The 11,087-nt window shown below is 58.4% G+C and overlaps 2 protein-coding genes across 5 annotated transcripts; both read left to right on the top strand.

The window, feature by feature from the left end:
• The first annotated feature begins 1,850 nt into the window (after window positions 1–1,850).
• COASY (Coenzyme A synthase) lies at window positions 1,851–5,858 on the top strand. Of its 3 annotated transcripts, none has more exons than XM_035027151.1 (10): window positions 1,851–1,940; window positions 2,381–3,091; window positions 3,719–3,933; window positions 4,201–4,332; window positions 4,471–4,660; window positions 4,758–4,822; window positions 5,009–5,093; window positions 5,264–5,361; window positions 5,452–5,598; window positions 5,700–5,858. In XM_035027151.1, the coding sequence occupies exons 2-10, from the start codon at window positions 2,392–2,394 to the stop codon at window positions 5,748–5,750; spliced, it is 1,683 nt and encodes a 560-aa protein (XP_034883042.1). In that variant the 5' UTR covers window positions 1,851–1,940; window positions 2,381–2,391; the 3' UTR covers window positions 5,751–5,858. The 3 variants fall into 3 exon arrangements, with proteins under 3 accessions (XP_034883042.1, XP_034883040.1, XP_034883041.1); XM_035027149.1 differs by having other exon boundaries at window positions 1,852–1,940; window positions 4,737–4,822; XM_035027150.1 differs by lacking the exon at window positions 1,851–1,940 and adding an exon at window positions 1,966–1,987 and having other exon boundaries at window positions 4,737–4,822.
• A 207-nt stretch (window positions 5,859–6,065) lies between these two features.
• Window positions 6,066–10,585, top strand: MLX (MAX dimerization protein MLX). Of its 2 annotated transcripts, XM_035027156.1 has the most exons (8): window positions 6,066–6,884; window positions 7,400–7,436; window positions 7,873–7,962; window positions 8,243–8,349; window positions 8,608–8,707; window positions 8,921–9,020; window positions 9,376–9,577; window positions 10,351–10,585. In XM_035027156.1, exons 1-8 carry the CDS (start codon window positions 6,594–6,596, stop codon window positions 10,405–10,407), a joined length of 984 nt encoding a protein of 327 aa, XP_034883047.1. In that variant the 5' UTR covers window positions 6,066–6,593; the 3' UTR covers window positions 10,408–10,585. The 2 variants fall into 2 exon arrangements, with proteins under 2 accessions (XP_034883047.1, XP_034883048.1); XM_035027157.1 differs by lacking the exon at window positions 7,873–7,962.
• The last annotated feature ends 502 nt before the right edge of the window (window positions 10,586–11,087 follow it).

Raw genomic sequence — 11,087 nt, forward strand, 5'->3', positions numbered from 1 at the left:
GGTGATGGGTTTCATAAGCAAGCGAACTGACATACGAGACTTGTCCTGGGCGGTGCAAGATCTCTGCACTTGCCCACCAGAATCTTAAAAGTTTATATAGAAGCCTTCAATAGGTTCAGTCACCTATAATGTCCAGATGGTCTCAACAACATTGCTCTCTCAAGGCTCCCACTGTGGGAATATTCTGACAGAGGAGGGGGCGAGGAACCTACAATTGCCTAGGTCCAGCCTGAGTCAACTGGCAGTCACATTTTCTTGATGATCTCCTCCAACAGTGACTCTGTGTGGGACTGTGCTCTGATGTTTCAAGGTACTTCCTGAGAGTCTGTAGTTTGTTTCTTCATTTTGGGTCCTCCCTTTAAAAATCCAACCTAAGGGGGCGCCTGAGTGGCTCAGTTGGTTATGCCATTAGGCGTCTGCCTTTGACTCAAGTCATGATCCCAGAATCCTGGGATCGAGCCCCCATCGGGCTCCCTGCTCTTGGGGAGCCTGCTTCTCCCTCTCCCTCTGCCTGCTGCTCCCCCTGCTTCTGCTCTCTCTCTCTCTGTGTCAAATAAATAAATAAAATCTTAAAAAAATAAAATAAAATCCAACCTAAGGTGTCTCCTGCCATAAGCCTGGCCTCAATGCCTTTGTGGCTCTGTAACTCTTCCAATCCTTAACTCCAGGGGCAGATCCAGGCTCTGTGGGGCCAGAGGCTTATACACCTTTGGGACACCTCTTTATTTTTAAGGAATTTATTTTTAGGTAATCTCTACACCCAATGTGGGTCTTGAATTTACAACCCTGAGATCAAGAGTTGTATGTTCTATTGACTGAGCCAGCCAGGCGCCCCTTGGGACACCTTTTTAGGGTGCTGGGTGGCTCAGTCGATGAAGCGTCTGCCTTCAGCTCAGGTCATGATCCCGGGGTTCTGGGATGGAGCCCCAAGTCTGATTCCCTGCTCAGTGGGGAGCCTGCTTCTCCCTTTCCCTCTGCCCTTCCCCCCCTGTTTTGCTGGCTGTCTCTCTCAAATAAATAAATAAAATCTTTTTTTTAAAAAGGAATACAAAACAAACCCCCATAATTATGAAAATGAGCATTTGTTTAGTTTGGGAAAATAAACCACAGCACATTACTGGAATCTTTGGAAATTGGTTTCCCTCCCTTTTGAGATCTCTGTGGACACTTTATTTGAAATATCTCCTGATGGCAACCTGGCTTCCTCTCCCCAGGGAGACTACCAATTCCAGCCTTTCCCGCCCCAATAGCTTCACAGTAAACCCTTGCCACTAGGTCTCCCCCTCCTCCCTTTTCTCCTGTCTGGAGACCATCCTCTGGCAACTCTACTGAGCTGCCATGCAGAGCTCTCCTCCTCTCTCCCTCAAACTGGTTCTGGGTGGTGTGGAGAGCTCCCCACAGAGCCACAAGACCTCTGCCATTACTTCCTTATATGTTCCTGGAACATAGAGGGCCTCAATTTCCTCAACTGTGAGATGGGGACTCGGACAGAGTTGTCCTGTGGCCTCCCACAGGAGGATCCTCGGACTGGGAGGGCGCCAGGAGGGCTGCGGGGACTCTGAGTCCTGATTTAAGTGCCACCCTGTGACCCCCACCTCTGTAATTTATTAAGAGGAAAGCCAGGTGTTAGTTCTGCCTTTGCCGCTGTCTCCTGGGTGACTGGCTGAAGCCGTTCTCTTTTCTCAGGGTCTAAAGGACATCCGCAAAAACGCTTTCAGGTCCGCCTTGCCCTCCACGCTCCAGATCCCTGTCCGCTGGGATCTGGAAACAAGGCTTCACCCACCTCCCTAGCCTCTGAGTTCGGCCCCGCCCCCTCGGCCGGCCTCGCTCCACCACAAAGTCTCGCGAGATCCCGAACCGAGCGGAGACTTTGGCCTTCCTGCCGTTCCGTAGCTCGGAGACGCAGCTGCTGAACTAGTGTTTCCGGGTCGCGCGGCCAGGTAAGCCTCCGCGGATGCGCTCGCGGAACCTAAGCCCAGCGGTCTCAGTAAGTAGGGGACCGATCCGAGCCTGAGCGTTTTCCTCTAGTCCCCTCCTTCGAGTCTCTGAAGACCCGGGTACAGCCTGGCAGGAGGGCCCAGGATTTCTGGGTCCCCAGCCTTAGGACTCAGGGGCTCTTGTCCAGCCTAGTTTCCCCGCCTAGGATTTCGATTCAGTTCAGCGACTTCACCGCTCCGTCTGATAATGTGGAAACCGCGGCTTAGGGCATAGCCCCTAGGCGCCGTGTAGCAGGCCCCGTGCCCTTCCCCGGTTTCCTCTGGATCAGCACAGACCCCCGTCCCTGCGCCAGGTCCCCTCCCTTGGGTCCAAGGCCCCAGTTTTCAGCCTCAGCCACATAACCCCTCGGTCACCCACGCCTCGTCTCCCTGGCTGTCCGCAGGCCTGGGCAGCATGGCCGTATTCCGGTCGGGCCTCCTGGTGCTGACGACGCCCCTGGCCTCCCTGGCCCCTCGCCTGTCCCCCATCTTGACCTCGGCGGCCCGGCTGGTGAATCACACGCTCTATGTACACCTGCAGCCGGGCATGAGCCTGGGGGGCCCAGCTCAGCCCCAATCCAGCCTCGTGCAGGCCACGTTTGAGGTCCTGGATTTCATCGCACACCTCTACGCTGGCGCCGACGTCCACAGGCACCTGGACGTCAGAATCCTGCTGACCAATATCGGAGTCAAGAGCGCCTCTCTCCCTTCCCTGCCCAACTCAGTCCAGAACCTGGCCCATCCACCGGAAGTGGTGCTGACTGACTTCCAGACCCTGGATGGAAGCCAGTACAACCCGGTCAAGCAACAGCTGGAGCGTTATGCCACCAGCTGCTATAGTTGTTGTCCCCAACTGGCTTCGGTGCTGCTATACCCCGATTATGGGTCCGGAGAGCTGCCTGTGGAGTCCCTGGATGTCCCCTTACCCTCCACCATCAGGCCAGCCTCCCCCGTGGCCAGGTCTCCAAAGCAGCCAGTGCGTGGCTACCACCGCGGGGCTGTGGGTGGCACGTTTGACCGCCTGCACAATGCCCACAAGGTGCTGCTCAGTGTCGCGTGCATCCTGGCCCAGGAGCAGCTTGTGGTGGGAGTAGCAGACAAAGACCTGTTGAAGAGTGAGTGAGAGAGAGACCCTGGCATAGAGCAGGGAAGACCCTCAAAACTCCTTAACCTCGCCCCCAGTTCATGACTGAGGAAGAGTGGGGCCATCCTTTACTTCCCACCCTCCCAAATGTCACAGCGCCTGGCACTCAGTCGGTGCTAAGGAAATTATGTTAAATGAGTAAGTGTAGCTTTCTCAGTGTGTGGTCTAGTCACCACTCAAATCAGAATTCCCCCAAATGTGGAGCCAAGGAGTCTGCACTTTTAAGAAGTTCTCTGGTGATGAACCCTAAAGATTGAGACCCTGGCAATAAATGGATGAGCGGGTTCTAGGTAGTTGTGCCGGAGACACAGCAAGAGGGGACTCGTGCTTGGGTGGCTCTTGGAATTCTCCATCTGACTCTGATGCGGGCACTGCTCATTCTCTGGGCACAGGCCAGCCCCTGTCATGACTGTTGTGCTCGCTGGCTGCCCCCTCTTCATAGTTCCCCTGACACAGACCACTTCCCAGCTTAGCCCTTTCTTCCTGCCACCCACCCCCATCTGGAGATTGGATGCCTAGCGTCAGTCTTCCCCAAACTTGCCTATACTTTTCCTCCCCAATAAAAAGATCTCACTGTTCTTTTGGGCTCCTTCCCCAGGCAAGTTACTCCCTGAGCTGCTCCAGCCCTACGCAGAACGTGTGGAACATCTGAGTGAGTTCCTGGTGGACATCAAGCCCTCCTTGACTTTTGATATCATCCCCCTGCTGGACCCCTATGGACCCGCTGGCTCTAACCCCTCCTTGGAGTTCCTGGTGGTCAGCGAGGAGACCTGTCGTGGGGGGATGGCCGTCAACCGCTTCCGCCTTGAGAATGTAACCCCTGAGGGAGACTGGCAGAGGGAGTGGATGGGGTTGGGGAAGGCCATGTGGGGGACTGTTGGAAGTACCATGACCTTAGAAGAGGGAAGAGAGGGCTTAGGGTGGTGAGGAAGAGGCAAGAAGGAACTGGTTCCCAGCTTGCCCTTGGACGCAGGCTCTACCTGTGGAGTACCTAGGGGAGGATACGGGGGTGGGGGGCAGCTCAGGTGTAACTGTCATCCTGTCCCTCCTTCCCTCCTCACCCCTCCTCTTTTACCGCAGGACCTAGAGGAGCTTGCCTTGTATCAGATCCAGCTGCTGAAGGACCAAAACCACAAGGACAATGAAGAAGACAAAGTCAGCTCCTCTAGCTTCCGCCAGCGAATGCTGGGAAACCTGCTTCGGCCCCCATATGTATGCCTGCCCTCCCTCTTCCCCCCCCTCCCCGTCTTGGGTGGGCTAGAAATGCTGGAGAGTAAAGACTGAAGAATTCAGTCCCAAGCATGAGTCTGAAGACCCTAGTAACTGGGGTTCCCTGTCCTCCACCTTCAGAAGAGGCCAGAGCTACCCACACAGCTGTACGTGATTGGGCTGACGGGCATCAGTGGCTCCGGGAAGAGCTCAGTAGCTCAGCGGCTTAAAGGCCTGGGGGCGTATGTCATCGACAGTGACCAGCTGGGCCATCGGGCCTACGCCCCAGGTGGTCCTGCCTACCAGCCTGTTGTGGAGGCCTTTGGAACAGGTAATACGTGGGGGGGGGGGGGGGGTAGGGCTGGAAGTGGCCTGAAGTGAGGAGATGGCCTGGCCTCCTTGCCCAGTCCCGTGTCTCTGTCGTCCAGATATTCTGCATAAAGATGGCATTATCAACAGGAAGGTCCTAGGCAGCCGGGTGTTTGGGAACAAGGTAAACACACTCCTGTCCAAGAGTTTCTCAGCTGCTACTAGATGCAGAGGTTGGGACCCAGTGGACCTTTCTGGTCTGGTCCAGTGTGCCACTTTCCACTCATCTGTTCCCAACCACCTCCTCCCTGGGGCTGGCTCCATCTCCGAGGGAAGGTAAACTGTCCGCGTCCTCTGTTCCCTTCCTCAGAAGCAGCTGAAGATACTCACGGATATTATGTGGCCAGTTATCGCAAAGCTGGCTCGAGAGGAGATGGATCAGGCTGTGGCTGAGGGTGAGTGGGAGGGAGCATGGGAGCAGCCCAGAGGGACATTAAGCAGATTCTCCTCCTGGGAGCTTCCCCACCCCAAGCCAGACCCTCTACTTCCCTTGGGACTAGGCCTCCTTGGCTCTCTGATAGCGAGTGGCAGTGCGCTGCTGGCAGTGACTGGGGTCTCCCCACAGGAAAGCACGTGTGCGTGATTGACGCTGCTATGCTGCTTGAAGCTGGCTGGCAGAACATGGTGCACGAGGTGTGGACCGTTGTCATTCCCGAGACTGAGGTATCTGGACCCCATCTCCCGCCCCAGCCCCGCTGCACACCGCAGCCCGCTCTGAGCTAGTGCGCTGACCCGTGCTTTGTCTGTGTCGAGGCTATACGACGCATCGTGGAAAGGGACGGCCTGAGTGAGGCTGCGGCTCAGAGCCGGTTGCAGAGCCAGATGAGTGGGCAGCAGCTTGTGGACCAGAGCCACGTGGTGCTGAGCACCTTGTGGGAACCGCATGTCACCCAACGCCAGGTTGGTGCTGAGGGAAGGGCTGGGTTGTGGGGAAGGAGTCTCCGGTGGGTGCCTGCCTGACCCTGTCCTCTCTTCCTGCAAACATTCTGGCCCGCTCAAAGGTGGAGAAGGCCTGGGCCCTCCTGCAGAAGCGCATCCCCCAGACGCCGTAAGGCCCGTGGCTGACGTTGAGTTCTCTGTGGGGCCCAAGTGGCCCCTGGAGCTGCCAAGAGATTCAGCGGTGAGGAGGAAGGGGGGCCTCAGGGCTCCTCGTGGTTGGGCCTAGAGGGCTCTGAGCCAAACTGGGGAGCGCAGGGCTGGGCCTGGCGGACACACGAAGCCTACCCAGCTTGCTGGCGTTTGGCCATCACCGAGGATGTGGCTCGTGGGGGAGCAGGCCTCTGTGGCATTCCGTGCCTACTCCTGCCCACAGTGCCTGGTGCCGACGGCCGACTGTGGCCAGGGCAGACACTGCAACTTGTAACAGAATTAAAGATGACTGTTGCCGGGTGCTGCCTGTACGGTGTCTGCTTCCTGCCCGGATGCCTCTGGCTATCTTTGGAAGCCTTGAGCTGGAAGCCAGGAGTGCAGTGGTTAACAGCTTGGCTTTTGAAGCCAGCCAGACTGAGGTCAGCCTTGGTCCTGTCACGGATAGCTGTCTGCTTTGCGAGAAGCTACAGACTTTCTAGGTTCCTCAGTTTCCTCATCTGTAAAGTAGCGTAAGTTAGCCAGCAGGCTCTCTGAAAGCGTTTCTTCCACTGGTCTCCTGCCAGACGCCTGGCTGCGTGTTGGAGGACCGGCCTTCCAGAAGCCAGGCGGGGCCTCTGCCCTCACGGAGCGGGCAGGCCGGCGGGGTCGGCCCAGGTGGCCAGGCCTGCGCAGCCACCGGGCGGGCTGCCTGCAAGGGTGGGGGTGGGACACGCGTCCCCGGGAGCCGTGTGGGCCCGCACAGCGCGTGCACACAACTATCGGCAAACCGTTCGGACGAGCCCTTTGAGGGGACCCCATTTTACAGAATGTACTTCACGTCGCGGCAGCAGGGACGCCCACCCCGAGGGAGGGCAGAGAAGACAACCGCGTCCGCTCCGACGCCAGGGTCCCCTGCCCACGGGTTCGGTGTTTCCGGGCTGCGCATGCGCGCCCCTCGCCCCGCCCTCCGCCTCCGGCGCGTGGGTTGGTGGGTTTGGGTCACGTGGATGCGCCTCGCCTCTTCCTCGCGGCAGGGGGCCCGCCCGCGGGCTGGTTTCCGGTTCGGTGGGTCGGAGATGACGGAGCCGGGCGCCTCTCCGGACGACCCCTGGGTCAAGGCAAGCCCCGCGGGCGCGCACGCCGGCGAGGGGAGGGCGGGTCGGGCTCGTGCACGTGGGGGGGCCGGAAGACGAGGGGATTCCTTGCAGTCCCCAAAGGTCCCCCCGCCCTCCGGGCCCCAGGGCTGCAGAGAAGACAGCTCTCCCCCCGCGCGTGCCAAGGTGGGGAGACAAGTGACGCGTGTGTGCACGAGTGTGAGGGGGCAGGGTTTGGGGGCTGGGGAGGCGCTGGAGCGGGGGTGGGGGCAGACGGGGTGCTGCGGAGGGGCGGCGCTCCCATGGCCTCTCCGCTCTTGGCTCCCTGGGCAGCCCTGCAGTCGCCTGCGCACCCCAGGGGGATGTGTGCGCTCTGTGTGTGTGTACACGTGTGTACGCCCGCGCGCGTGCATCCCGCAATTGCCTGCGCACCCTGGGGGGAGGGTGTGGGGGGGGGGTGTGCGCGCGCGCGACGCGCGTGAAAGGAGGTGCGGTCCCCGGGCGGAGGTCTAATGAGCTTCTCCTTTGCTCTTTTGCAGGTCGAATATGCCTACAGCGACAACAGCCTGGACCCCGGTGAGTGCCTCCCCCACCGTCTCCGGCTCCCTGGTCACACTCCCGCTGCAGCCCTGTAGATTCCCGTGGTCTCGCCAGCCACACCTCTGAGCACAGCCCACTGTCCCGGGACAGAGGGAGGAGCTGCAGGACGGGGGCAGGCAGCATAAAGCAGGGAGGCGATGACAGTAGTGAGCTAGCCACTCCCTCCCCGTCACGGTGCCCGTCTTGTGAACCAGTGGTGCCAGTGCAGGCCCACGGAGCAGTGTGGACACCAGGGACAGGAGCACTGCAGCATGGCACAGCAGGAAGCGGATGACCCAGTATGGGTGGCTTTTGGGTTGAAAGGGAGAGGTCAGCATTTAAGGGTCAGGAAGCCATTGTACCCACAGGTGCCTCTGGGTCTAATAGTGTTCCCCGGCCCTACCCCTTAGTGATTGGGACCTCTCTTTTCCAGGGCTTTTTGTAGAAAGTACCCGAAAGGGGAGTGTAGTGTCCAGAGCTAATAGCATCGGTTCCACCAGTGCCTCTTCCGTCCCCAATACAGGTAGGCAGCAACATGCCCTCACCTGGGGGGGGGGCTCAGAAATACCATCGTTTTAGTATATCTCCTAGACAGGAAGCTCCAGTCATCCACATGCGGGTGCTGGAGGCCTAGTGTAAGCCACAGGCTCTCCCCATCTCTCCCCTCATCTAGGACATTAGGCTCTTCTGGCCATTTGCTGTCTCTGGGTACTAGTTTTTTCTTCCCCGCTGGGGCAAGGTGGGTTAGCTGGGGCCCACTGGGCCTCAAAATGACCTCTTCCCGCCCCCAACTTTGAGCGTAGATGACGAGGACAGCGATTACCACCAGGAGTCCTACAAGGAGTCCTACAAGGACCGGCGGCGGCGAGCACATACACAGGCTGAGCAGAAGAGGAGGGACGCCATCAAGGTGACTGGGGAGGCCTGCAGCTCAGCCAGCGCAGGAGGGCCTTATGTTTCAGATGCACTCTGCCCCGACCTCATCAGATAGCCCAGGCATCCTTGTGGGCAGCTCATCTAGGCCCCGGACATGAACACCTCCCTCCTTCCAGCACCCCCACCCCTTTGGTTTGAGCATGGAACTCGGTTCTCGGAGAGAAAGCTTGGAGCCAGTTTGCCTTAATCCGTCAGAGTTAAGGAAGCCTGGTTTCCCCTGCTGTCTCCACAGAGAGGCTATGATGACCTTCAGACCATCGTCCCCACCTGCCAGCAGCAGGACTTCTCCATTGGCTCCCAAAAGCTCAGCAAAGCCATCGTTCTGCAGAAGAGTATGGCCAGCGAGAGCCCTGGGAGTGGTTGGGGCCAGCGGGGCTGTAGAAGAGGCCAGAGCCTTCTACCCACTCTCAGCCTGGCCCTGGTGGGAGGGGGGTGGTTATGGGAGTTGGGGACTCGGGCGGGGAGGGGAGGGAGGGGGGAAGGGGAAACAAAGTCAGCCTCGTCCTTCTGGTTGAAACTTCCTCTGTGCCCACCCCCCACCGCAGCCATTGACTACATCCAGTTTTTGCACAAGGAGAAGAAAAAGCAGGAGGAGGAGGTGTCCATGCTACGCAAGGACGTCACGGCCCTAAAGATCATGAAAGTGTAAGGGGGGCGCTGAGCTGGGGTAGCCAGGGCTTCTGAGCCAACTTCAGTTCATACCTTCCTCTCGTTCAAAGGTCACGTCAGCTACTACAGGACAGATAATCCTCTGCCTCCCTTAGGTGGCCACTTAGAGGCCGGACTCTGTCCCCCAGCCGTCCCTGACGCACAGCAGATACTCGAAGTGCCTGTGGGCTTCATGAAGGGGAGGGTGGGGAGGGGTCACCGCTTCGGTCCCAGAAGCAGTATCTAGCCGATGTTGACTACCTCCCAGCAGCTCTCCGGGAGCCCCTTCCTGGGGGAGAACCTCGGGTACCGGAGCTGCTTCAGTGCCTGAGCCATTACTGCTCGCTTTCAGGAACTACGAGCAGATTGTGAAGGCCCACCAGGACAATCCCCACGAGGGGGAAGACCAGGTCTCTGACCAGGTCAAGTTCAACGTGTTTCAAGGCATCATGGACTCCCTGTTCCAGTCCTTCAATGCCTCCATCTCTGTGGCCAGCTTCCAGGAGCTGTCAGCCTGTGTCTTCAGCTGGATTGAGGAGCACTGTAAGCCTCAGGTACGGGGCAGCAGTGGCCGTGGGGTGGGGGCGGGTCTCCTCCCCTCCCCCAGGCAAAGTGGCCCAAGTCCTAATTTGTTCAGAGGGCGAGGGCAGCAGCTTTTAGGTTTCTTGGGGGGGTGTCTCCCTTTTTTGCTTCCTAGCCCAGATTTTCCTGTTACGGTTTCATTTGGCGAGACTGATGGGGCACTAAAGTCCCGCAAGCGTCGCTCTGCCCCTTCTCAGCCCCCGCCCCCGTGTGGCTGCCCAGTGCGTAGCCCTCCTCACCCTCATCATGGCAGCAGGACTCACACGGCAAGTCTGGGAAGAGTCCTGGCCGCCACCCCCAGGCCTGTTGAAGTAGTTTGCCCCGGGGGTTTGTCAATCTTTGTAACGGGGGCAGCGTGTGAATGCTGTTGCTGGGAGTCTTCTGCTTCTGAGGACTGGTTGCCTTTTCTGAGGCTTGACTTGCATCTGGAGTCTTTTTTGTTTCCTGACATTTTCTGGAAACACTTTAAGCATCCTGCAACCCTGACACTCACGAGCCCACCACCTAAATGTTACCATTCCCGTTTCTTGCCTTTGCTTTTCCACGTAGCCAGCTGGGCCACCCCTTTCCCCATCCTGTTGCGCGGACATTTCAGAGTAAACTGCAGCCGGCAGTGTGGCCCACGGGCTTTTCCCGTTGCGCTCTAGAGAGCACGCCTGGCCTGGGCGCGTCCCCGAGCCGGCTCCGTCCTCGCCTCTGTCCTTGCGTCCGCGTCAGCTGTGTCTCCCTCTGCTGCCCCCGCCAGACCCTCCGGGAGATCGTGATTGGCGTCCTGCACCAGCTGAAGAACCAGCTGTACTGACTGGCTCCCGGAACCCGCAGAAGAGCCAACTCTGCTTGGCCACAGAGCCACTGGGCTTCTGAGGTCGGACTGCGACGCTGCACACGGGGCCGCTGGCTCCCAGTGCTTGGTTCCCTGGCACCCCTCATCCTCAGTGGGGCTGGGGTGTTTGTTTTGTGAAAGCTTTAATTTATTATATTGACCACAAAACTCGAGCCTACTGTCTTTCCCCCTCCCCATAAAAGTCCTCGGGCGGGGGGTCTGCTCTGGGCACCCCCAAGAGTTCCCGGCCTCTCCCTTTCTAAGCCTCAGATTTTTGCTCCTTATCTACACACCTGGAAGCTACTATTGCATTTGGTTTGGTCTCTTGGGCCAGATTTGGGCAACATCTGGACCAAGTTTGGCCATTTTGGCAGTAGCGGGACAGGAAGAAAGGAATGCGAGGAGATATTCCCACAGCCATGAAGTGTGACAGGCCGCCTGGTACCTGGGCTCGGGCTGCCAGGATCCTGCCCTCGCCTACCCTGCCCTACTCCACTGCCTCTCCTTTCCTGCTCCCTGCGTGCTCCTGCCCTCTCTGTCCCCACAGGCAGGAGCACAGCACAGAGGAGTGTGACACAGCACTACGTATTAAAAGGTTTTTGTTTTTTTAATTTTTTAAACACCAACAGTGCAATTTTGCTAAAGTTACAATTTTGGAA

This window comes from Mirounga leonina, unplaced genomic scaffold (genome assembly GCF_011800145.1).
Source record: "Mirounga leonina isolate KUSES-001 unplaced genomic scaffold, KU_Mleo_1.0 Mir_200, whole genome shotgun sequence".
In the NCBI taxonomy this organism is placed as follows: domain Eukaryota; kingdom Metazoa; phylum Chordata; class Mammalia; order Carnivora; family Phocidae; genus Mirounga; species Mirounga leonina.

Bases quoted from the DNA above. Each gene is read 5' to 3' on its own strand.
- COASY (XM_035027149.1), top strand. From the start codon at position 2,392: ATGGCCGTATTCCGGTCGGGCCTCCTGGTGCTGACGACGCCCCTGGCC. The intron at 3,092-3,718 runs GTGAGTGAGAGA...CTCCTTCCCCAG, and splicing joins AGACAAAGACCTGTTGAAGA to GCAAGTTACTCCCTGAGCTG. The intron at 4,823-5,008 runs GTAAACACACTC...TCCCTTCCTCAG, and splicing joins GCCGGGTGTTTGGGAACAAG to AAGCAGCTGAAGATACTCAC.
- MLX (XM_035027156.1), top strand. From the start codon at position 6,594: ATGTACTTCACGTCGCGGCAGCAGGGACGCCCACCCCGAGGGAGGGCA. The intron at 7,963-8,242 runs GTAGGCAGCAAC...CTTTGAGCGTAG, and splicing joins CTCTTCCGTCCCCAATACAG to ATGACGAGGACAGCGATTAC. The intron at 9,578-10,350 runs GTACGGGGCAGC...TGCCCCCGCCAG, and splicing joins AGGAGCACTGTAAGCCTCAG to ACCCTCCGGGAGATCGTGAT.